This window comes from Macaca nemestrina, chromosome 1, assembly GCF_043159975.1.
Source record: "Macaca nemestrina isolate mMacNem1 chromosome 1, mMacNem.hap1, whole genome shotgun sequence".
Taxonomy (NCBI): domain Eukaryota; kingdom Metazoa; phylum Chordata; class Mammalia; order Primates; family Cercopithecidae; genus Macaca; species Macaca nemestrina.
Genome location: NC_092125.1, coordinates 223542877 through 223568458, shown reverse-complemented (window position 1 = coordinate 223568458; position 25582 = coordinate 223542877). Strand labels below are relative to the sequence as shown.

General features: G+C 46.9%; 1 protein-coding gene across 3 annotated transcripts in view; it reads left to right on the top strand.

Annotated features, from left to right (window-relative positions):
• Positions 1 to 25582, top strand: part of LOC105473136 (peroxisomal biogenesis factor 14) — a 158815-nt gene that overhangs the window by 9161 nt on the left and 124072 nt on the right. The window contains exons 1-2 of one of the 3 annotated variants that reach the window (XM_011726772.3): positions 12968 to 12992; positions 13110 to 13157. Coding sequence is in view for 1 of the 3 variants with exons in the window: in XM_011726770.2 (XP_011725072.1) it covers positions 13110 to 13157 (48 nt within the window). In the remaining 2 variants the exon portion in view is untranslated. Of the gene's footprint in view, positions 1 to 12967; positions 12993 to 13109; positions 13158 to 25582 lie in introns of those variants that run through there. The other 2 variants (XM_011726770.2, XM_071100996.1) reach the window with 2 other exon arrangements.

Sequence of the window (25582 nt, the reverse complement as noted above, 5' to 3'; positions counted from 1 at the left end):
ACTGTGTTCGCCAGGATGGTCTCGATCTCCTGACCTCGTGATCTGCCCGTCTAGGCCTCCCAGAGTGCTGGGATTACAGGTGTGAGCTACCACGCCCAACCTCTTTTGTCTTTTTTTTTTTTTGAGACGGAGTCTCACTCTGTCGCCCAGGCTGGAGTGCAGTGGCACAATCTCAGCTCAATGCAACCTCCGCCTCCCGGGTTCACGCCATTCTCCTGCCTCAGCCTCCCGAGTAGCTGGGACTACAGGTGCCCGCCACCTCGCCTGGCTAATTTTTTGCATTTTTAGTAGAGATGGGGTTTCACCGTGTTAGCCAGGATGGTCTCGATTTCCTGACCTTGTGATCCGCCTGCCTTGGCCTCCCAAAGTGCTGAGATTACAGGCGTGAGCCACCGCGCCCAGCCTTCTTTTACGTCTTTTTTGGCTCAGAATAATGTTTGTGAAATTTATTCATGTTATTGTATATATCAGTAATTATCAGTAATGAATTACCGTTTTTTTTTTTTTTTTTTGAGATGGTATTTCGCTCTTGCTGCCCAGGTTGGAGTGAAGTGGTGCAATCTTGGCTCACTGCAACCCCTGCCTCCCGGGTTCAAGAGATTCTCCTGGGTGGGCGCGGTGGCTCACGCCTGTAATCCCAGCACTTTGGGAGGCCTAGGCGGGTGGATCACCTGAGGTTGGGAGTTCGAGACCAGCCTGACCAATGTGGAGAAACCCTGTCTTTACTAAAAATACAAAGTTGGCCTGGTGTGGTGGCACATGCCTATAATCCCAGCTACTAGGGAGGCTGAGGCAGGAGAATTGCTTGAACCTGGGAGGTGGAGGTTGCGGTGAGCTGAGATCGTGCCATTGCACTCCAGCCTGAACAACAAGAGTGAAACTCCGTCTCAAAAAAAAAGAGATTCTCCTGCCTCAGCTTTCCAGTAGCTGGGATTACAGACACCCACCACCATAACTGGCTAATTGGCTAATTTTTTGAATTTTTAGTAGAGACAAGGTTTCCCCATGTTGGCCAGGGTGGTCTTGAACCCCTGACCTCAAATGCTTTGCCCACCTTGGCCTCCCAAAGTGCTGGGATTACCTGTGTGAGCCACTGCTCCCGGCCAATTTTTTTTTTATTTAGTAGAGACGGGGTTTCACTGTGTTAGTCAGGCTGGTCTTCAACTCCTGACCTCAGGTGATCCATCTGCCTTGGCCTCTCAATGTGTTGACATTACAGGCGTGAGCCACTGTGCCTGGCCATTAATTACTTTTTACTACTGAGTAGTATTCCATCGTATGGATGACTGTACCTCAATTTGTTGATCAGTTCACTAGTTGATCGACATTTGTAGTAGTTTTTGATTCCCGAGTAACAGTATTACCACAAATTTAGCAGCTTAGCATAGCACACATTGATTATCTTATGGTTTCTGTGGGTCAGGAGTCAGGAAACCGCTGGGCTGAGTTTCACCAGGCTACTATTGAGAAACCTGTCGGGACTGTGGTTGCACACAAGGCTTGACTGGGGAGGGATCTGCTCCCTAGCTTGTGTGCTTGTTGGTGGCATTCAGTTCCTTATGGACCATGAGACTGGAGACTTTAGTTTGTTACTGTCAGCCAACGGCCGCCCTCAGTTTTTTGCCAAATGAGTCTTCCCACTCGCCTCCTCAAAGCCAGCAAAAGGGAGAGTCTGTTAGTAAAATGGACATTACCACTATGTATCTTACCCACATTAATGCAATCACGTACATGCTGTCACCTTTGCCATATTCTGTTAGCCAGAAGCAAGTAACAGATCCTGCCCACATTTGAGGAGAAGGAACAGCACAGGGGCATGGATACCAGGAGGTGGGGATCATGGGGTCACCTTAGAGTCTGTTCGCCACAGGATTGCTTCTAATTCTGGGCTACTGTGAGTATTCGTGTATGTATAAGTGTTTGTGAGGACATATTGTTCATTTTTCTTGGGAAATAACCTGTGAGTGGAATGGTAGGGTCATGTAATAAGTATGTTTAGCTTTGTAAGAAACTGTCTAAATGTTTTTAGCCATTCTAGTGAGTGTGTAGTGTTATTTATTTGTGTGTGTGTGTGTGTGTGTGTGTGTGTGTGTTTTTTAGACAGGGTCTTTCTTTGTCATCCAAGCTGGAGTGTAGTGGTGTGATCATAGCTCACTGTAATCTCCAAGTCCTGGGCTCAAGTGATCTTCCAGCCTCAGCCTCCCGAGTAGCTAAGACTACAGGTGCATACTACCATGCCCAGCTAATTATTTTTTTGAATTTTTGTAGAGAGGGGGTCTCGCTGTGTTGCTCAGGCTAGTCTTGAACTTCTGGACTTCAGTAGCCCTCCTACCTCTGCCTCCCAAAGTGCTGGAATTACAAGCATGAACCACAGGGCCGAGCCTAAATGTGTTTTGTTTTTATGATGCTGTTATATTTATAGATTTTATTTTTTAATTATTCAATGCTACTAATGTAGAAATAAAATTGAATTTTATATATTGGCCTTGTATCTGCAAGCTTGTTAACTCTTAATTCTATTAGCTTTTTTTTTTTTTTTTTTTTTTTTTGAGACGGAGTCTCGCTCTGTCACCCAGGCTGGAGTGCAGTGGCCGGATCTCAGCTCTCTGCAAGCTCCGCCTCCTGGGTTCACACCATTCTCCTGCCTCAGCCTCCCAAGTAGCTGGGACTACAGGCGCCCGCCACCTCGCCCAGCTAGTTTTTTGTATTTTTTAGTGGAGACGGGGTTTCACCATGTTAGCCAGGGTGGTCTCGATCTCCTGACCTTGTGATCCGCCCGTCTCGGCCTCCCAGAGTGCTGGGATTACAGGCTTGAGCCACCGCGCCCGGCCTTTTTTTTTTTTATGAGACACACTTGCGCTCTGTCACCCAGGCTGGAGTGCAGTAGTGTGCTCTTGGCTCACTGAAAACCTCCACCTCCTGGGTTCAAGCGGTTTTCCTGTCTCAGACTCCCTAGTAGCTGGGATTACAGGTGCCCGCCACTACGCCCGGCTAATTTTTTTGTATTTTTAGTAGAGACGGGGTTTCACCATGTTAGCCAGGCTGGTCTTGAACTCCTGACATTAGGTGATCTGCCAGCCCCAGCCTCCCAAAGTGCTGGGATTACAGGTGTGAGCCACCGCGCCCGGCCTCTAGCACCTTTTTTGTACATTCCTTGTGATTTCTCTGTAGATGATGGTGTAGTCTGCAAATAAAGACAGCTTTACTTCTTGCCTTCCCATTAATATGCTTTTAATTTTTCTTGCTTTATTGCACTGTCTAGGACTTTTGAGTGTAATGTTAAAAGGAACAGTGGAAGTGGATGTCCTTGCTTTGTTCCCGATTTGGGGGGAAATATTTTTAGTCTTCTACAGTTAAGTGTTAGCTATAGGTATTTTGTAGTAGGTGCCTTTGTCAAGTTGAAGAAATTCAACTTTCATTTTTAGTTGGGTGAGTTTTTTTCTTTTTTTTTAATCATATGTGTTTTGAGGCCAGGTACCGTGGCTCACGCCTGTAATCCCAGCATTTTGGGAGGCTGAACAGGAGGATTGCTTGAGGCCAGGAGTTCGAGACCAGCCTGGGCAACATAGTGAGGCCCTATCTCTATACAAAATTTTTAAAAATGAGTCTGACATGGTGGCACATACCTGGAGTCCTAGCTACTCGGGAGGCTGAGGCAGGAGGATGACTTGAGCCCTGGAGTTCTAGGTTACAGTGAGCTGTGTCACACTACTACTGTACTACACGCTGGCTGAAAGATGGAGACTCTGTCTCTTTTTTTTTGAGACAGATTCTTGCTCTGTCACCCAGGCTGGAGTGCAGTGGTACAATCTTGGCTCACTGCAACCTCCGCCTCCCAGGTTCAAGCGATTCTCTGCCTCAGCCTCCTGAGTAGCTGGGATTACAGGCGCCCGCCACCACGCCTGGCTAATTTTTTTTTTTTGTTTTTTTTTTTGTTTTTTTTTTTGAGACGGAGTCTCGCTCTGTCGCCCAGGCTGGAGTGCAGTGGCCAGATCTCAGCTCACTGCAAGCTCCGCCTCCCGGGTTCCCGCCATTCTCCTGCCTCAGCCTCCCGAGTGGCTGGGACCACAGGCACCGCCACCTCGCCCGGCTAATTTTTTGTGTTTTTAGTAGAGACGGGGTTTCGCCGTGTTAGCCAGGATGGTCTCGATCTCCTGACCTTGTGATCCACCCGTCTCGGCCTCCCAAAGTGCTGGGATTACAGGCTTGAGCCACCGCGCCCGGCCTTTTTTGTGTTTTTAGTAGAGATGGTGTTTCACCATGTTGGTCAGGCTGGTCTTGAACTCCTGACCTTGTGATCTGCCCACCTCGGCCTCCCAAAGTGCTGGGATTATAGGCGTGAGCCACCGCGCCCAGCCTGAGACTCTGTCTCTTAAAAAAAAAAAACTTATTTTTGAATGTTATCTGGTGCTCTTTTTTGTCTCTACTGAGTTGATCCTTTTGTTTTCTTCCTTTCTTTTATTAATATGGTGATTTATGTTGATTGATTTTTGAAGTGGTAAACCAATTTTTTATTCTTTGGATAAATTCTACTTAATACGTTATTCTTTTTATATATTGCTGGACTTGATAGTATTTTGTTAAGGATTTTTACATTTATGTTTGTGAGGGATATTAGTCTATAGTTTTTTGTATGTGGATGTGTAAAATCTTTAGTTTTTATGTCAAGATAGTAGTGGCCTCATGGAGTGAGTTTGGCAGTTTTTTTTTGTATTCTTTGAAACAGTTTATATAAGATTGCCATTATTTCTTCCTTAAATGTTTGATAGTATTCACCGGTAAAGCCATCTGGGCCTAGAGCTTTCTTTTTAAGTTTTAATTGTATACTTTATTACCTTTTTTTTTTTTCCTGAGACAGAATCTTGCCCTGTCGCCAGGCTGGAGTGCAGTGGCGTGATCTCAGCTCACTGCAACCTCCACCTGCCAGGTTCAAGCGATTCTCCTGCCTCAGCCTCCCAAATATCTGGGACTACAGGCATGTGCCACCACACCAAGCTAATTTTTGTATTTTTAGTAGAGACGGGATTTCACCGTGTTGGCCAGGATGGTCTCTGTCTCTTGACTTTGTGATCCGTCCACCTCGGCCTCCCAAAGTGCTGGGATTACAGGCATGAGCTACCGTGCCTGGCCTACTTTTTTGTTTTTAAGATGGAGTCTAACTCTGTTGCCCAGGCTGGAGTGCAATGGCTCGATCTTGGCTCACTGCAACCTCTCCCTCCTGGGTTCAAGGGATTCTTCTGCCTTAGTCTCCTGAGTAGCTGGGATTACAGGCATGTGTTACCATGCCTGGCTGATTTTTGTATTTTTAGTTGAGATGGGGTTTTACCACCTTGGCCAGGCTAGTCTCGAACTCCTGACCTCAAGTGATCTACCTGCCTCAGCCTCCTGAAGTATTGGGATTCCAGGCATCAGCCACTGTACCTGGCCTATTACTTTTTTTACTTACATATTTTTAAATTATGTATTTAGTTTTAAAAATAGACGTGAGGCTAGGCCGGGCGCGGTGGCTCAAGCCTGTAATCCCAGCACTTTGGGAGGCCGAGACGGGCGGATCACGAGGTCAGGAGATCGAGACCATCCTGGCTAACACGGTGAAACCCCGTCTCTACTAAGAAATACAAAAAACTAGCCGGGCATGGTGGCGGGCGCCTGCAGTCCCAGCTACTCCGGAGGCTGAGGCAGGAGAATGGCGTAAACCCGGGAGGCGGAGCTTGCAGTGAGCTGAGATCCGGCCACTGCACTCCAGCCTGGGCTACAGAGCGAGACTCCGTCTCAAAAAAAAAAAAAAAAAAAAAAATAGACGTGAGGCTATTAAACTTTTTTATTTTTTCCAGAGTCAGTTTTGGTATGTTTTGTCTCCAGGAATTTGTCCTTATTTCGGCTATCTCGGCTCTCTGCAACCTTTGCTTCCTGAGTAAAAGCAATTCTCCTACCTCAGCCTCCTGAGTAGCTGGGTTTACAGGCGCCTGCCACCATGCTTGGCTAATTTTTGTATTTTCAGTGGAGATGGGGTTTCACTGTATTGGCCAGGCTGGTCTCGAACTCCTGACCTCAGGTGATCCACCCTCCCAAAATGCTGGGATTACGGGTGTGAGCCACCGCACCCGGCCTGAAATTTTTGTTTTACATATTATACTTTTCATGTCTAGAAATTCTGTTTTCTTTTTTTTTTTTGAGATGGAATATCACTCTGTTGCCCAGGCTGGAGTGTAGTGGCGTGATCTCAGCTCACTGCAAGCTCCGTCTCCCGGGTTCACCTCATTCTCCTGTCTTAGCCTCTTGAGTAGCTGGGACTACAGGCGCCTGCCACCATGCCTGGCTAATTTTTTTTTTTTTTTTTTTTTTTTGTATTTTTAGTAGAGAAGGGATTTCACCGTGTTAGCCAGGACGTTCTCGATCTCTTGACCTCGTGATCCACCCGCCCCGGACTCCCAAAGTGCTGGGATTATAGGCGTGAGCTACTGCGCCTGGCCATGTGTTGAAATTTTTGATTGGATGTTGGATATTGTGAGTTCAGTATTGTTGAGGTTGTGGATTTCGTGGTCTTTAAAGAGTATTTAAAGCTTTGTTCTTCTGGGCAGTTTTTTATGGTTTAGTTTTATTATTTCGAGTTGTTTTTTAGCTTTGTTAGAGTGGGTCTGGATAATCTTTAATCTAGGGATCATTTGACCTCCCCTACCAAGATGTGGCCCTTCTAGGTCTCTCCTGAATGCCCTGTGAGGACACTCCAGTCTGGCTGCTTGGGACTCGTGATTCCCCAGAGTTCTAAAAAATGTTCAGCTCATAGCTTCTTCATCACTGTGGAGTTTCACCCTATCCATGCACACATTTTAGTATTCAGCAAAGACTTGAGAGAACATCCAGGCAGATTTCTGGAGCACTTTTTCTGCATAGCTGTTTCTTTCTGACATCTGTCCTGCAGCTTTCAGCTGCCTTGGCCTCCCTGAACTCTCATCTCTGTCTCTTGAACTCAGGTGGACTGCATGCTCTGCTGGGGATCCCCCTCTCTCTCCTGGGTCTGAAATGTGTCTCCTGGAAGGAAGCTAGAGTGATTTTAGGGCTCCAGTAATTTGTTTCTCTGCTTTCAGGGATCATAGTCCTGCACTGCCTGCTGTCCAATGTGTACACACAGTGGTTTTATTTATTTGGCTTAGTTTTCTAGTTGTTTACAGTGGGAGGGCAAATCTGTTCCCTGTTACTCCATCATGACCCGAAGTTGACTTTGAGCAGAGGAGTGACATGAAATAACTTATCATCTCCTCTAATCCTGAATGTGAGGTGGTGGTATTATTCCCGTTATTCCCATAGATGAGGAAACTGAGGCTCAGAGAGGTTGAGCAGCGTACCCCCAAATCACTGAGTTGTTTTTTTCTTTTTTTTTTTTTTTTTGAGATGGAGTTTTGCTCTGTCGTCCAGGCTGGAGTGCAGTGGCATGATGTCGGCTCACTGCAAGCTCCGCCTCCTGGGTTCACGCCATTCTCCTGCCTCAGCCTCCTGAATAGCTGGGACTACAGGCGCCGCCACCACGCCTGGCTAATTTTTAGTAGAGACGGGGTTTCACCGTGTTAGCCAGGATGGTCTCGATCTCCTGACCTTGTGATCCGCCCACCTCAGCCTCCCAAAGTGCTGGGATTACAGCGTGAGCCACCGCATGCGGCCTCACTGAGTTCTTAATGCCACAGCTTGTGTACTTTCTGTCATGCCACTGCATCTCAAAGGATATTGGTAGGATTGAATCTTATTCCCAGCAGAAGACTACACAGACTAGCTTAGGACATGTCTGGAGTCACAGTCACTGGGCAGAAGCAGGATGGGTACTCCTAGACCTGGAGCTTCTGCCAGTTGCTCAAATCCATGAGCTGCTTGTGAGCTTGTTCTTTGTTGGGCAGCAGGTCAGGATCTGGGAACGCCTTCCAGTTGGGGAAGGTCAGAGCCTTGACAGCAGGAGTGAGAGCACCTTTGTCTCTACCAAAAGAAAAGCGTTTCTCTCTCTGCCGCCGTAGTCTTTGCCTGACTTGTGTTTTAAAACAGTTGTCTGCTTTTGCTTTCTTCCCTTCCTGCTCTCCCCATTCGGGCCTCTGAGGATCCCAGGCATGGATTGCCTTATATCTGTTTCTTATATTGTTACAATACATGCCTGTGGGTAGTTTCTGAGCCTTTTTTTTTTTTTTTTTTTTTCTTGAGACAGGGTCTTACTCTGTTACCCAGGCTGGAGTGCAGTGGTGTGATCACAGCTCACCACAGCCTCAACCTCCTGGACTCAGTTGATCCTCCCACTTCAGCCTGCTGGGTAGCTGGGACTTACAGGCATGTGCCACCATGCCTGGCTAATTTTTGTGTTTTTTTAGTAGAGACAGGGTTTTGTCATGTTGCTCAGGCTGGTCTTGAACTCCTGGGCCCAAGCGATCCTCCCACCTCGGCCTCCCAAAGTGCTGGTGTGAACCACCATGTCTGGCCTTGTTTTTTTTAAATCATGGACTACCCATGTGAAGATTTCCAGGATCAGTTGGAGATGGGGTTTTGCTATGTTGGCCATATGTTGGCCAGGTTGGTCTTGAACTCCTGACCTCAGGTGATCCGCCTGCCTCGACCTCCCAAAGTGCTAGGATTATAGGTGTGAGCTACTCTGCCTGGCCCGCTTTAATGTTTTAAAGAGCTAGTATGGTGGAAGATTTTAAAAAAATAGGTAGTACTGTTTAAAAAACCAGGGTAGTCCATGATTTAAAAAAATTTAAAAAACGGCTGGGTGTGGTGGCTCACATTTGTATTCCCACCTTCAAACTGGGACTATGGCTCTGGGAAGCCACGACTTGAGGAATTTGGAGTGTTGCTGTTTCAAATTCCATGGTAGGAATTATGCATACACATGTATCCTTTTTTTCTTTTTGAGACAGGGTCTTACTCTGTTGACTAAGCTGGAATACAATGGCACCATCATAGCTCACTGTAATCTCTGCCTCCTGGGATCAAGCAATCCTCCTTCCCCAGCGGAATCCTGAGTAGCTGGGACTACGGGATGCACCACCACACCAAGCTAATTTTAAAATTTTTTGTAGAGATGGGATCTTGCTGTGTTGCCCATGCTGGTCTCAAACTCCTGGCTTTAAGTGATCCTTCCATTGTAGCCTCCCAGAGTGCTGGGTTTATAGGTGTGAGCCATTACACTTGGCTACGCTGCTTCTTCCTTTTTTTTTTTTTTTTTTTTTTGAGACAGGGTCTCACTCTGTCACCCAGGCTGGAGTGCAATGGCATGATCTCAGCTCACTGTAAGCTCCGTCTCCTGGGTTCAAGCGATTCTTGTGCCTCTGCCTCCCGAGTAGCTGGGACTACAGGCATGCACCTCCACACCCAGCTTATTTTTGCATTTTTTTGTAAAGATAGGGTTTTGCCATGTTGACCGGGCTGGTCTCTAACTTCTGGCCTCAAGTGATTGCCCGCCTCAGCCTCCCGAAGTGCTGGGATTACAGGCATGAGCCACCGTGCTCTGCCGGCCATACTTCTTATATGCTTTGAATATCCTTGGCAGAATATACAAGGAACCAGTGTCAGTGTGGGTCCCTTAGGGTTGGAATGAGAGGGAGGCTTTCTTTTTTACTTTTAATATTGCATTTTTTTTTTTTTTTTTTTTTGAGACAGAGTCTTGGTCTGTCACCCAGGCTGGAGTGCAGTGGCCGGATCTCAGCTCACTGCAAGCTCCGCCTCCCGGCTTCACGCCATTCTCCTGCCTCCACGCCATTCTTCTGCCTCAGCCTCCTGAATAGCTGGGACTACAGGCGCCTGCCACTTCGCCCGGCTAGTTTTTTGTTTTTGTTTAGTAGAGACGGGGTTTCACCGTGTTAGCCAGGATGGTCTCAATCTCCTGACCTCGTGATCCGCCCGTCTCGGCCTCCCAAAGTGCTGGGATTACAGGCTTGAGCCACTGCGCCCGGGCAATATTGCATTTTTTAAAACAATTCATTTACATGGCTTATAATTTAAAAGATACTAAAGATGAAAGAGACATATTTGGCACTGTGTACCGTTTAAAGTTCTTCCCTCTGGTAAATACTCTCTGTTCAAGGGATGAACTAATTTTAAGAGCAGTTCCTTGGTGAAAACAATTCATAGTGATTAGTTTTATTTTAGGAAGAAAGTTTTAGGTTAAGTCAGAATGGGGCTTCCTAAATACTAAAGCTGTTTGCTTTTGTGTGTTTTGTCTGGTCAAATAACCTACATTATTATTTATGGGGTAGCATTAAGGTTGTTGCTTAATAAAATGTGGTTTAAACAAAACTTGCTTATTTTGATTAGGTAGAAGTGTTCAAATCTCTGTAGTATCAGTTACTATCTGAGTAATCATGGGCAAGTTATTTAACGTCTTCTGCCTCAGTTTCCTCATCAGCAGTAATTTGATATACTTACTGTGAAAATTAAAGAAGGAAAGAGCTAAGTGAATGTTAGCACTTAGTATCTACCAAATGGAGTGGAGGAAACCCTCAGGAAGATAATGAACTGAAGAATCTAAATAATCCATTCAGTTGAGTTGTCACCATTGTTCAGTTTTTTGTTGCCCATTCGTTCATTTATTCATTCATTCAACAAATTTCTATTGAAGGCCTCCTCTGTGCCTGGCACTGTCCTAGGCCCCGGGGATACAGTGACAAGCAAACACAGGCAGTTTCTGCACACATGGAGTTTATCATCTGGTGAGAGAGACAGGCCTCAGCCCCATAGTCACACAGATGTAAAGTTGCAGGTCTGCTCAGGTCCTTGAAGGAGAGGCTGGTGGTCCTACGTGAGTGTGTCATAGGGAGATCTGACCTAGTCATGGATGTCAGAGAAGGAATGTTTCCCTGAGGAAGTGTCTTAGCTGGATCTGAAGGATGAATTAAAGGGAAGGAAGGGAAGGAAGGGAATATGCAGAGGCGCAGTGACAGAGAAAGCAAAGGCCAGTGCGTCTGTGGAGGGCAGAAGTGGGGAATGTGGTGCCACTTGAGACCTGAGACGTAGTCAGAGTAGATGTTAGGCCTTGTAGGCCATGCTGCGGTTTTTCTGTCTTCTAAGAGCAATGAGAAGCCCTTAAATTTGTTGTGTTTACTGGGGTGAGTGGGTGGATAAGGAATGGGACGATCAGATTCTCCTTTGGAAATGATAGTCTGTTTGCATCACAGAATATGAATTGGAAGAGCGCCAGCACTGATGAGAAGGCTGACGCAGCGGTCTAGGCAGGGGATTTTGGTAGCTTGGACCAACGTGATAGCAGTAGAGATGGAGAAAAACGAATGGATTGTTTCCATGGACTTTTAAATTTTTTTTGAGACAGGGTCTGGCTCTGTCATCTGGGCTGGAGTGCAGTGGTGTGATCACAGTTTACCACAGCCTTGAATTTCCAGGCTCAAGGGATCCTTCTGCCTCAGCTTCCTGAATAGCTGGGAGTACAAGTGCACACCACCACACCTGGCCCATTTTTGTATTTTTTGTAGAGATGAGGATTTGCCATGTTGCCCAGGCTGGTCTCAAACTCCTGGGCTCAAGCAATCCATCCACCTGGGCCTCCCAAAGTGCCAGCATTTACACTACTCTTCCATGAATATTGAGGAGGGAATATTGGCAGACTTGAGGTAATGAGTTAGTTCTGGGAGCAAGGGAGAAAGAGCTGTCTCAAGATGGCCTTTTGGATTCTTATTTACATCATTTGGTGGTTTGTCCCAGCATGCCAAGAGGGAATGCTGGAAGAAGACATAGGTGGCAGAGAGGACTTGAGTCTGCTCCAGGGCAGCTTAAGTCAAAGAGGCAGGAAGGCAGTCAGATGTGTACCTCAGAGGGGCGCGGGCTGGAGCTCTAAAGGTTTGAACTTACCAATGTCTGGAGCTTGGGGAGGGCGGGAGGCAGGGAGGCAGGGAAAGCTTGCTCAGATTCCCTGAGACCGACCCTCACTTTCTAGATAGTTTCCTGCTGGCTGACCTCTTGTCCTGGGGTGGTGAGGCTTTTGGGACAGGACTTCGGATGGAGGGATAGAGTCCTTCATCCAGCAGAGTGCTTGCCACTGTGCTGTGTGCCAGCTATGTGGTAGCAACTGGCATGAGGAATTCTTTGGGAACCCCCTGTGGACTGGGCTTCTGTCCTTTTTCAAGGCAGCCTGGCACTTCCATCTGATCTGTAATAGCTGGGAGAATGGAGGCTGCAGGCTGTCTCCTGGGACACACAGATTTCGCTGCACTCGTCGATATTATCTGTAGATAGATGGCAATTGACCTGACCATCGTCACAGTAAACTAATCATAGCTCACTTAGCATCATACCTGCTTGCTTTATTCTTTTGGAGATTTGCAAATTTCTTCAGAATCTGTCTCTACCTCTGCCTCCCCCTTTCTCTGAATTTTGGCCAGGTCAGTCAAGGGTCGAAGGCGCCTGTGAGGGTGAGGTAGTGGCCCCAAGGAGGAGGAAACAGGCTAGAGCCAGGGGCTCAGCAGCAGTGCTGCCTGCTCGCCTGGAGGTTGGTCTGCTTATATGTCAGCCTGTCACTAGCTTATTTCCAAGAAGGATTTAAGCCTGGGGCTTCCTTTACTATTGTGGGGTGGTGTCCTTAGTGGCAGGGGATAAATAGGCACCTGTGTGGTTTACTGGCTTCTGGGCTCCAGAAACTAGATGCCCAGAGAAAATCCTGAGCGTGGGCAGCTGGGGCCCCCTGGTGGTGGAATCTGGTTCTCCACTGCTGCGCGGCTTTTCTTCCCAGTCCCCTGACGTTGGGGAGGTGGCAGAAAGAGGAGGTGTTGCGCTCTGTGTTCAAGCCTTTTCTCTGGACTCTACTCTTCCCGTGGATTTTGTGACGGTCCCCAGCCCTTGCTGCTCAGTAGGTGGTCGTGGGCCTTCCTGAGCAGAGCCAAGCCTTGTTCTTGGAGTGCTGTGGCAGTGCACCCAGAAACAGTGTATCTTCCCTGCTGCATTCAGAGTCTTTGGGCTACTTTTTACAGGTAGTCCACTGCAGAATACTCTCATGTCCTGAAAAACCGGTGAGAGATGTGAGAAAGAGGTGCTAGCGTGCATCGTTTGCGAATGAACATCTTTGGTTTTATGATGTCCATTGGGTGGCACTGTGATCTTATTTTTGTTTCCATTTTTCTTTGCAGCCAAGCTCTACTCCAGGAAGTGAAAATGTGCTGCCTCGAGAGCCGCTGGTAAGTACCCAAGATGTGTGGTATCACTTTCTAGTAATTAAAATGCCATGCGAGTGAACAGAAACCTTCTGTTCCTGTGGTTCTGCATCAGTAGTGTCCCTTTAAAAGTAGCTGTTACCTGGAGACTGCCTCTGTCAGTGACCTCTGACTTCTCTTCTCGCATGCAGAGATGACTGAGATCTCCCCTTAGTAAAGCCTGGTCTTTTCTAGAACTAAAAGCATCCACCCCAGATGGTCCTGCGCCACTTTGTTTGTGGCTGATCGATAGTAATTAGTGAGATTCCTGCGCCTGTGGGAGGCTGAGGTGGAGTGAGGTGGCTGGGCTTCTAGATTGTCTGAAGTACCCGCCCCCTGCTCTGCCCCTCAGGGTGCCAGTGCCTCAGTGGCCTTTAAAGAACAGGTAAGTGATGGAATTCTTACATTTTGCCTGGTTGGTAATTGTGTGATAGTCATTCCCAACACTGTCTTCTTACACCATAGATAGGGAAGAGGCCTACTAAGCACTACAGGTAATTTTCTCTCCCATGTGCTTTTCATTTGGTGGCCAGAGTCCCTGGCTGCCCACCCCATTTTCATTCGTTTTTGCTTTTCAGGGCCTGCTGTAAATCCTCTTGGCTGAGTAGTAAGCCTGGTTCTGTACAAACCAGATAAGTTTGATGGCAGAGCCAGCTCCAGGTTTAACTTTTCAGAGCTTTCCTTCCTGCGTAGTGATAGCAGGCATAGGGCTGTACTGCCAAGGCTTTGTTTCAACAGGGCCTGTGGTTTCACCTGCTTTGCTTCACTCCCCATCTGGCAGTCGTGGGAGGAGATGACGTGAGGGCCTTAGCGGGTATGAACACGTCTGAATTCCAGCATGTACGAAGGCTTTCCCAGGCTCAGGGCGAGTTGGATCCAGTTGAGCTGTCTGTAGAAAGGCCGAGGTGATACAAGCACTGCCGGGACTGTTTCAGGGGAGCAGTGTTGTCATTCGTGTCACCTGCTGTTATGTCACCAGTTATAGGCTTATATCCCAGCACTCCCACGGTGGCCTCGTTTCACTCTTTTGATATTGCCCAGATCCTTCCTTGAAGTCATGGTGGTGGGAAAGCCAAGGAGGCCCTGCCTTGCCAGTGTCTCAGGACGTCTACTGGCTTCCCTGGGGCCTGCCTCAGTGCCCCTCAGGCTGAAGTTGTGGTGGTTTGCGACTGAAGTACAGATTGAACACCATAGGCTGTGGCAGTCCTCTCCTTCCTCTCTCTTTTCCAATTTTGATGTACCCATTTAACTGATCACAGGAAGACTGGCCAGTCCATCTTTTGGGGCTTGATTCGACAAGCTCTTTGGGAGCCCTGAGCAGTTGGCCAGCTCACTGATTTCTGGTGTTTGGAGCCCTGCAGACCCCTTGCTCTGCTGCTGTTTCTGTGCCCTTTTCTTCCTGCTACACTGTGCATCTGCTTATTGGTTGGTTGTATTTTTATTTCTTTCTTTTCTGGGAGGCCCTGAGCAGTCTTCAAACCCTAGTAGCCTGTGATCGTCCAGAGTTCAGACTCATTCTCTCCAGGCCAACTCCACAATTACCTTATATTTAATTAATATTTTTTCTCCTCTTTACGTACTTGCTGCATAATTGCTCAGAGGAAAGAAAACACATAGCAGCAATTTATATATATATAAAAAAAATAATTAAAAAAACCCCGAAATAAACTCCCATCTCATTTGGGCTGATCCTATGAGTTGGGTAATTAGGGCCCTATTAAAAGGTAGACCCTTTCTCCTTCCCTCCCTTTTTTGTTTATTAATTTTTTTATATTAAACTCCCACAGTCTCTCAGTCATGCCCTTATTGCTTTTGGCCAAGCATTTGCAGCAGCCTGATTAAACGGGGGCACCAGCCGAGTTGCGTGGTCTTGTGTGAACTACTTCTTTCTCCTGGGAGTGGTGTTGGGAGGGTGTCAGGCAGAGGAGCCCGCTGAGGACTCGTGTGGCAGGACGGGGACACGGGATGGGCAGCCCCCTTGCACAGAAAGCCCCACAGCTCAGTGTGGTGGTTCATGAAAACACACAGCACTCAGCCCTTCCACAGGGAGGGCGCTTTCTCAGGCCATGTGTGTTCGCTGTCTCCTGCATGCTAGCTTAGCTCAGCTCAGGCCTGAGGATAGGGAACGGACAATTGAGGAATAAAACTAAACCTTGTTCTCGAGTAATTCATGTATTTTACTTGGGGAAGAAAAGGCATTTATACACGTGAAATAATTAGCAAACTGTACACGACTGTATATAATTTTAGCAAATAGCACAACATTGTGTATCATTTGGTGCAGAGCTGCCTGATTGGGTATAGGAGAGAGCCCCCAGTTATTCAGAGAAGGAAGAGCTCTGCGGAGGGCGAGGGGGCACTTAAGGATGGCTTTTGTGAAACTTGAAGCCAGGCCTTGAGGGATGGGATATTTCAGTGTTGGGGGAACACACTGCTAAGTTGTTTTGTTTTTGTTTTTATTATTATTATTTTTTCCTTTAAGCTTCAGGAAGTATATATTCTTTTTTTTTTTTTTTCTTTTTTTTTTTTTTTTTTTTTTTGAGACAGAGTCTCGCTCTGCCGCCCAGGCTGGAGTGCAGTGGCCAGATCTCAGCTCACTGCAAGCTCCGCCTCCCGGGTTCACGCCATTCTCCTGCCTCAGCCTCCCGAGTAGCTGGGGTTACAGGCGCCCGCCACCTCGCCCGGCTAGTTTTTTGTGTGTTTTAGTAGAGACGGGGTTTTACCGTGTCAGCCAGGATGGTCTCGATCTCCTGACCTTGTGATCCTCCCGTCTCGGCCTCCCAAAGTGCTGGGATTACAGGCTTGAGCCACCGCGCCCGGCCAGGAAGTATATATTCTTTTTGTTTTTAACTGAATGCATATTTTTCATAGAATTCCTTAATGGAAGTTGCCTGGTCTCTACACTAAAGGCAAACAATCTTATTCTTTGTCTCAGACAAGATGATCACTTTGAAATAATTTTTCCCCTTATTAAAAAAGTAAGTTACTGGCCGGGTGCAGTGGCTCATGCCTATAATCCCAGCACTTTGGGAGGCCAAGGTCAGGGGATCACTTGAGGCCAGGAGTTTGAGACCAGCCTGCACTAAATAGAGAGCTCCCATCTCTATTACAAATTTTAACATTAGCTGGGCTTGGTGGCTCAGGCCTATACTCTCAGCTGCTCAGGAGGCAGAAGCCAGAGGATCGCTTGAGCTCAGGAGTTTGAGGCTGCAGTGAGCTATGATCATGCCACTCTCTCCAGCCTGGGCAACAGAGCAAGACTCTGTCTCTACAACAACAACAACAACAAAGAATGAAAATAAAATAAATTACGACAGAAGAAGTTCTCTTTAGTAGTCAGTGCGGTGCAGGTGACGTTGTGATGTAGTCAATATGTGCATGATTGTTTTATTTGCTAGGCAAAGAAGACTTGATTTTCAGTTCTGTCCTCTCTGAATCATAAAAGCCGTTTTGAGATTTTGTGGTGAGAAGTGTAATCTTGTAGTCTCTAAACGACACATTCGTGTTTATAGCCAAATCCTGGCCTTGATTCTAGCAAAGTAGTGACGCTGCGTATTTCCTTTTCTTGCCCGTTAAATCCTGCCCTAATCCTGGCCTCCAAATCAAACCAACCCAGCAACATTGACCATCTCAGAGGAGTAGTTGCTCTCTAATATCATAATGTCATTAGGGCTGGAGACTGGTGAACAGACCAGTCTTGAGAAATTCTGCAAACTCCAAGTTGAAATTCTCTGCTGTTGACAAAACTCTGCCAAAGTTAAAATGGCCGGTTACTTTTTTCTCTTTATATTCTCTTCACTGAGCTTTGCCTGCTGAGGCAAGGAGTTCGGACAGGCCTCCAGAGTACTGACCTCCAGCTTCCCCCAGACCTGTGAAAACCTGTGAATTTCCCGCAGACCCTGGTTTTCTAGCCACAGTTGTGTGCCTGTCCTCAGGCCCACACAGAGTCTCTGGATCCGGCTCCTTGTGCTGTCCTGGCAGAACCAAATCCCTGCCTGGTCTATAGGTATTTTAGAATGAGCGGACAATTGTCTGCATGGGGTAATTCAGTTCCCATCTTGCTTGGATACTGAAACTTGGGTTAAGTAAACTTTTGAGGTTTCCACTTAGTCATATGATTTTTGGTTATTCGAAGCAAGCAGTAAATAAGGTTTGATTTACACATCTGCTCACTTGTTTCAACTCAGCTTCTCAGTGTTCAACAATACTATAGCTCATCTACTTTACACCGGGCTTATGAGTTTTGGCTAAACTAGAATTTTAGCTTTTTGCTCTTTGACACCAAGTTCTCTCTAATGGATGAGTCCTTGGCCATCGTCTCTTGCTTTAAGGTGTAGGTTCTTTTAGTTTTTTCTTTCTGTCCTCTTTCCTGCATCTCTCCACCAAAATAATCCCAAAGTGCAATTTTTTTTTTTCTTTGAGACGGAGTCTAGCTCTGTCACCAGGCTGGAGTGCAGTGGTGTGATCTCAGCTCACTGCATCCTCCGCCTCCCGGGTTCAAACAATTCTCCTGCCTCAGCCTCCTGAGTAGCTAGGATTACAGGTACGCGCCACCATGCCCAGCTAATTTTTGTATTTTTAGTAAAGACAGGGTTTCACCATGTTGGCCAGGATGGTCTTGATCTCCTGACCTCGTAACCTGCCCACCTTGGACTCCTAGAGTGCTGGGATTACAGGTGTGAGCTACCGTATCCGGCCCCAAACTGCAGTTTTTTTAATAACTGATGACAGCAATTTCTACTTTATCACCTTTTTCTAGGATTACTATTTTTTAGTATGCTGAATTCTTCAAAATAAAGACGCTCTGCAGTTGCAGATCTAGGTTGCGTCTCAGTAGTTTTGCTCTCCAAGTGCCAAAGTACCCTCAGGTTTCTTCCTGAGGCTCAGATGGAACCTTGTCCAGGGCGTTCTACATCATGTATTTGATCTCAGTCCTGGGGAAATTCATCCACCTTACCCTTGGGACACCCAAGATTTTCTCTTTGGTTTTCAAGCCAATTAACCAGAGGCTGGTAATCAGAAGGTGTATTTTGATGGATTCAGGGAGCCAATACTGTGATGTTTTTAAGAATTGTCAAGGCACGGTGGCTCACGCCTGTAATCCCAGCACTTTGGGAGGCCAAGGCGGGTGGATCACCTGAGGTCAGGAGTTCGAGACTAGCCTGGCCAACATGGCAAAACCCCGTCTCTACTAAAAAAAAAAAAAAAAAAATTAGCTGGGTGTAGTGGCGGGTACCTGTAATCCCAGCTACTCAAGTGGCGGAGGTTGCAGTGAACCGAGATTGCACTACTGTACTCCAGACTGGGCGACAGAGCCAGACTCTGTCTCAAAAAAAAAAAAAAAAAGCAAAAAGAACAGCTACAGCCAGTTGCCTGTTTGCCTGTCTGCCAAAGACCTCTAACATGTATTCCTGGCACAGTCTCCTCAGTATTTGTATCTTTTGTGACTTTTATGGTTAGAATACTTTGGTGTACTTGTCAGCAGGTTCACTGTGGATAAGTGGTTCTCATTTTTTTTCCCACCAAAACATTTCCTTTTTTGAGATGGTGTCTCGCTCTGTCACCCAGGCTGGAGTGCAGTGGTGTAGTCTCTGTTCACTGCAACCTCTGCCTCCCGAGTTCAAGCGATTCTCTTGCCTTAGTCTCCTGAGTACCTGGGACTACAGGCGTGCACCACCACGGCCAGCTAATTTTTGTATTTTTAGTAGAGACGGGGTTTCGCCATGTTGGCCAGGTTGGTCTCGAACTTCTGGACTCAGGTGATCCTCCTGCCTTGGCCTCCCAAAGTGCTGGGATTACAGGCATGAGCCACCACACCTGGCCCCACCAAAACATTTCTGAAGAATGACATTAACATGCTCAATACGTTTCTTTGTGTGCACTCATGTATGCATGTATGTATGTGTATATGCATGTCTATGACAATACATATGTATTTTATAACATTTAAGCATTTTGTGGGGAAACAAAATTGATTTTGATACTGTATTCATGAAAGTGTTTTTTTTTTTTTTTTCCTGAGACGGAGTTTTGCTCAGTTGCCCAGCCTGGAGTGCAATGACGCGGTCTCAGCTCACTGCAAGCTCCGCGTCCTGGGTTCACGCCATTCTCCTGCCTCAGCCTCCTGAGTAGCTGGGACTACAGGCGCCCGCCACCACGCCCGGCTAAGTTTTTGTATTTTTAGTAGAGACGGGGTTTCACCGTGTTAGCCAGGATGGTCTTGATCTCCTGACCTCATGATCCACCTGCCTCGGCCTCCCAAAGTCCTAGGATTACAGGCGGGAGCCACCGCGCCCAGCCGAAAGTGTTGTATAAGCACATGGGTAATTAAACCAGCCATTCAGAGATTTCAGGAACTTGTCATTTTCCAGGAAAAATATATAAATATGACAAACCTAATTTTGAAGTATTAAACGTAATTATTTAAAAAGTCTGTAGTGGTTGATTTCTGTGCAGAGTTAGGTTTGCTGAAACTAGTTGTCACCTCCACCTCTTTTTCCTGCTCAGGAACGTCTGTCGGGATGCAAGCGATTGGGGGTGATGTTATAGGGATAATTCAAAATCCGCTCTATTAATTTATTTTTAAAAAGCAAATCATTGGCTGAGTGTGGTGGCTCACGCCTGTAGTCCTTGCACTTTGGAAGGAAGAGGCGAGAGGATTGCTTGAGTTCCGGGGTTTGAGACCAGCTTCAGCAACATTTAGCCAGGTATGGTGGTGAGTGCCTGTAGTCCTTGGGAGGCTGAGGTGGGAGGATTCCTTAAGCCCAGTGGGTTGAGGCTACAGTGAGCTGTGATCGTGCCACTGCACTCCAGTGCGGCAACAGAGCAAGACCCTGTCTCAAAACCCACTCCCCCTGCCCAAACAGTAAATCATCTACAAAAGTTCTGGTGCTTAAACCATTACTAGCAACATATTCATCAGGGTGCCCCTCACAACTGCTGCAGAGAAACTTGGGGACTAAAATAAAATATAAACCATGGATGGGCTCACGGTGCACTTCACTGAAGGTAACATTGTCAGCATGATCAGATCCAGCATCCTGGGCCTGGGATTTAGGCACTTTTCAGAGAGGAAAAAGTGTTGGCTAGCGTCTTTCCTCACTCCTCTCTCATCAACAATATAAAGGTGTCAGTGAAGAAAACGTTTCTAACACTAGTGTCCGTGTATACTGACTGCTAGTTGGGAGGGTGCCTGTGATTCCCACCTCCTCTGCCAGATCTGCTGAAGAAAGCTGGTAAGAACTGGATGCTGAAAGGGATGAACTTGAGCACAGCCTCATTCCGTTTCTGGGTGGTTATGGTCTCTAGGCCACTAACTGATTTTGAAATTATTGCCTCTTTTTCCTCTCCTTCCTATCACAGACAGCAGGTTTCTTGCATAGACTAGGTGGTGCCCTTTAAATTGTTTCCTCTTTCAGGTAAATGAAGAGGTTGCTTTCCAATTTTTAAGGTGCCCTTTTACAAATGATTATTAGATGAATCGAAACTCTTAGGAGTAATAATTAAATAAATGGAATTTGAAGAAGTTATTCAGCTTTGTTTATACTTTAGGTTCCTGGCTTTTATAGTAATGCTTTATATTTGCTGCTGTTCCTGTAATCAGGGGCCCCGACTCTTGGATAAGTGGGCAGTGTCCTTATTTTGAGGATGTGGGAACTGAGGAACTGAGCACTCAGGTGCCTTTTATCAGAGCTACTCAGTGATTGGGGAAATTCAATTTTCCCTCCCCTCCCCTCCCCTTTCCTTTCTTTTATGACAGGGTGTTGCTTATGACAGGGTCTTGCTCTGTCACTCAGGCTGGAGTGCAGTGGCACAATCATTGCTCACTGCAGCCCCCCACCTCTTGGGCTCAGGTGATCCTCCCACCTCAGCCTCCCAAGTAGCTGGGACTACCACCAGTGCATGCCACCATGCCCAGCTAATTTTTTAATTAAAAAAATTGTGTAGAGACGAGGTCTCACTATGTTGCCCAGGCTGGTCTCAAATTCCTGGGCTCGAGTGATCCCCCCGCCTCAGTCTCCCAAAGTGCTGGGATTACAGGTGTGAGCCACCACACCCGACTTGGAATTAAGTCTTTGATCTTATTCCTAGCATCATTCTTTCAAAATAAAAAGTTCCGTTTCCTCCCTTTTCTCCTAGAGGTATAATCTTAGTGCTCCTTTACACGCCTTACCGTTGCTGAAGATGTGATCTGCAAAACTTCTATTTGGGCAGGGGAATGCTGTTAAAATGTTTTTCTTTTGATTAAGATCAGTCATCAGTTTCAAAGAATTTTCATGTAAAAGTGTTTTTTTCAGTGTGATCTAAAGCATAGGTGTTCCATGGGGGCAGACTCAGGATAAATCTAAAAGCCCCCAGTTTGAAAAGCATTGACTGTTGTGCTGGTTAAGATAACCAAGTACCCTGCATGTTCCAGGAGAATCTTGTCTCTTTTTTCTTCTCTTTTCTTTTTTGAGACAGAGTCTTGTTCTGTCACCCAGGCTGGAGTGCAGTGGCGCCATCTCAGCTCACTGCAACCTCTGCCTCCGGGGTTCAAGTGATTCTCCTGCCTAAGCCTCTTGAGTAGCTGGGATTACAGGTGCCCACCACCATGCCCAGCTAATTTTTTTATTTTTAGTAGGGATGGGGTTTTGCCACATTAGCCAGGCTGGTCTCGAACTCTTGGCCTCAAGTGATCCACCCGCCTCGGCCTCCCAAGGTGCTGGGATTACAGGTGTGAGCCACTGTGCTTGGCCCATTTTCCAGGATAATTGTAATTTAAAATATTTTAGCTCATTGTCAAACCGTGCAGACTGATTTTTGGCTTGAAAAATATGATCTTGTAGTTAGTCCCACTTCTGCGCTGTGAGAAACCGCAGGAAGATAAAGTGGTGCTTTGGAGAAGGACATATTCACCGCCCTTCCTTCTTCCCTCCCAGCTCTCCTTTCTTTTATGGTTTGTAGTTATAACCGAGATTTATGCTTGTTGCTCCACAAATCTTCTCTCTGCCATTATGAGTTTGTCTGAACAGTCTAGAGATGGGGCCGACACTGAGTGATTCTTGAAGTAAATCTATCCAGGGGCACTCCTTGACAGTCAGAGGCAGAGAGGAACTAACTCATAGCCCCCAGTGGAGCAGGAGTCTGGATAAATTACCCCTGTCAAGAAGAAGACATGCTGCCACTTTTGTGACCTCTTGCCTTCACAGTGACCCTGGGGGCACAGCTCTCCTGTTTGTGTGCAGAGTGTGTGGGGCAGTGCTCTGGGTCAGCGATCATTCCCTTTACCCCGCTGTGTCTGCCAAGAGGCCTTTCTCTCTGTGTTGACCCAGCCAGGCCCATGGCAAGTGGGTCTTTAGGACCAGGGCCACTTTTTCCAGCCTTATGGTAGCAAGGAGTTGCTGGCAATCAAGCATACAAGTTGATTGATTCCTGTCCTCTTCTCTCCTCTCCTCTCCTCTCCTCTCCTCTCCTCTCCTCTCCTTTCCTTCTTTCTTTTCTTTCTTGCCTTTTCCTCTCCTCTCCTCCCCTCCCCTCCCCTCTTCTTGTTTCACTCTGTCAGCCAGGCTGGAGTGCAGTGGCGCCATCTTGGTCCACTGCAACCTCCGCCTCCCAGGGTCAAGCTATTCTCCTGCCTCAGCCTCAGTAGCTGAGATTACAGGTGTGCACTACCACACCCAGCTACGTTTTTGTATTTTTAGCAGAGACAGGGTTTCGCCATGTTGGCCAGGCTGGTCTCAAAACTCCTGACCTCAAGTGATTTGTCCACCTTGGCCTCCCTCCCAAAGTGTTGGAATTACAGGTGTGAGCCACCATATCTGGCCTGATTATTTCTATAAATGGTTTCATTTAACTAGCATTTACCGATAGTGGATTTTGATGGAGAAGGAGAATAAAGAACAGGTATTAAACATCTTTTAGGCTAGGTATGGTGGCTCACACCTGTAATCCCAGCATCTTGGGAGGCTGAGGCAGGATGATTGCTTGAGCCCAGGAGTTTTGAGGTCAGCCTGGGCAACGTGACAAGGTGCCATCTCTATAAAAAATACAAAAATTAGTGGGGCGTGGTGGCTCCAGCCTGTAGTCCCAGCTACTCTGGAGGCTGAGGCAGGAGGATTGTGTCAACCCAGGAGATCGTGATTACGGTGAGTCTGGGTGACAGCGAGACCTGTCTCAAAAACAAAACAAAGTCTTTTTTCCCCCCTTTACTATTCTTTTCCTTTGTTGTGTCTCGTCGTCTTGTGTGCACTTTGAAATGTTTACTTTTGTTTTATTTAAGTTTTATTTAAATTTTTTATAGAGACAAGGTCCCACTGTGTTGGCCAGGCTGGTCTCAAACTCCTGGGCTCAAGTGAACCTTCTCTTTAGCCTCCCAAAGTGCCAAGATTACAGGTGTGAGCCACCGGGCCCAGCTTGTGTGTATTTTTTTTTTTTTTTTTGAGACAGAATCTCGCTCTGTTGCCCAGGCGGAGTGCAGTGGCACGATCATGGTTCACTACAACCTCCGCCTCCCGGGTTCAAGTGATTCTTGTGCCTCAGCCTCCTGAGTAGCTGGGATCACAGGTGTGTGCCACCATGCCCAGCTAATTTTTGTATTTTTAGTAGAGACAGGATTTTGCCATGTTGGCCAGGCTGGTCTTGAACTCCTGGCCTCAAGGGATCTGCCCACCTCAGCCTCCCAAAGTGCTGGGATTACAGGCTTATGTGTACTTTGCGAGTCATTTCGAATCTTTTGTGAAATGAAGCAGGGGTATCAATAAGAACATATTTTAAAAAATGTGTCAGGAGCTTGCATTTGGCATCCCTGTCTGACCAGCTTGCTGTTTGGGCCCCATGGAACATACTCACCAGGCTCTTGGTGCTCTGAACGAGGCAGCTCCTCAGCCAGTCTCTCCCACACTTGTCTGTACCCCGAGAGCTAGTTTGTCCCTACACCTGTGTACCTGTATTAAATATGATGTAAACAGGTGAACTAAGAGTGTGAAGAGAGGGTTCTGCAAATATAATGTGTTCTCTTTTTTTGTTTTTGAGATGGAGTTTTGCTCTTGTTGCTGCCCAGGCTGGAGCACAGTGGCATGATCTCACTTACCGCAACCTCTGCCTCCCAGGTTCAAGTGATTCTCCTGTCTCAGCCTCCTGAGTAGCTGGGATTACAGGCATGCGCCACCATGCCCGGCTAATTTTTTGTATTTTTAGTAGAGACGGGGTTTCTCCATGTTGGTCAGGCTGGTCTCGAACTCGCGACCTCAGGTGATCCGCCAGCCTCGGCCTTCCAAAGTGCTGGGATTACAGGTGTGAGCCACCACGCCCGGCTATGATGTGTTCTATAAAGAGAAATGTGAAAAGAGAGTTTTATGAAAACTAAGTTAAATGCTTTGCTAAATGTGAATTGCTAAAAACACTGCTGTCAAATTAGGTGTGAGCGAGATGACAGTTAAACATTAGAGGAAGACCATAAACATCTAGAAGGGTTCTGTACTTTGATTGCTTTACTGATGTCTTGAAGTTCTCACTTTGCTTTAGAAATTGTGGAGGCTGTGTTATGGGTATGGTTTATGCAAGAAAGACATCTGGGAACTTCAGTCTGTGGGCCCACACTCAAAGCAAAGGGCTTGGCGTTACATCAAAAGATCAGCCATGACTGAATGTTTATAGGTTTTCAGTTAATAGAAAATGTTTTAGGTATGTAGAACAGGTTCCATTTTTAACGATGCCCTGCTTTAACTGATTTTTTGATAACTGAACAATTACTATCCGATCACATAGGCCAGGAGGGCTTCTACTCTGTAATATTCTGGCTTCGCTGTTGGTGTCTTTATTTTGGTTACTTTGTTTGATTCCAACAAATTTGTGAGAATTACTCATTTTGCAGTGAGGAGACTGAGTCCAGAGCATTCAGGTTCCTACAGCTAAGAAGTGGCAGGACTGGGATTGAAAGCCATTGTCCATGCTGCTGAACCTGTGCAGACGAGGAGAGCAGGTATGGGTGCGGTGTGGACCGCGCTGTCAGGCACACTAGCATGTGTGCGGGGCGCCCGCTGCACAGACGCAGCTGCAGCCGATGCTCAGTGCTGCCTGGTGATTCTGTACCTCCTCTCTGAGGCTGCTGCCTTAGTGTGCTCTCCATGGTTGGAGTCTTTTGTGTGCATCTTAGCTGTTGAAAAGGCGCCTATTAATTTATCACAGGTGATGTGTGCCTCCTTGTGCTCAGAGGAGGCGTCTGCACGCATGTACCTCACTAATGACAGGTTATGGAATGGAGAGGAGATAATAGGATCTTTTCATCTGATGTCTGTATAGCAAGATGCCATGTCCCTGGTAGCTTCTAGGGGGCAGCAGCCGCTTGTTGTTCTGTCTCCTGCTGGCAGAGAGGAGGTTGGACAATTGAGCAGTTTGCTCTGGACTCCAGCTCTTGAAGTGGTGCCTGCAGG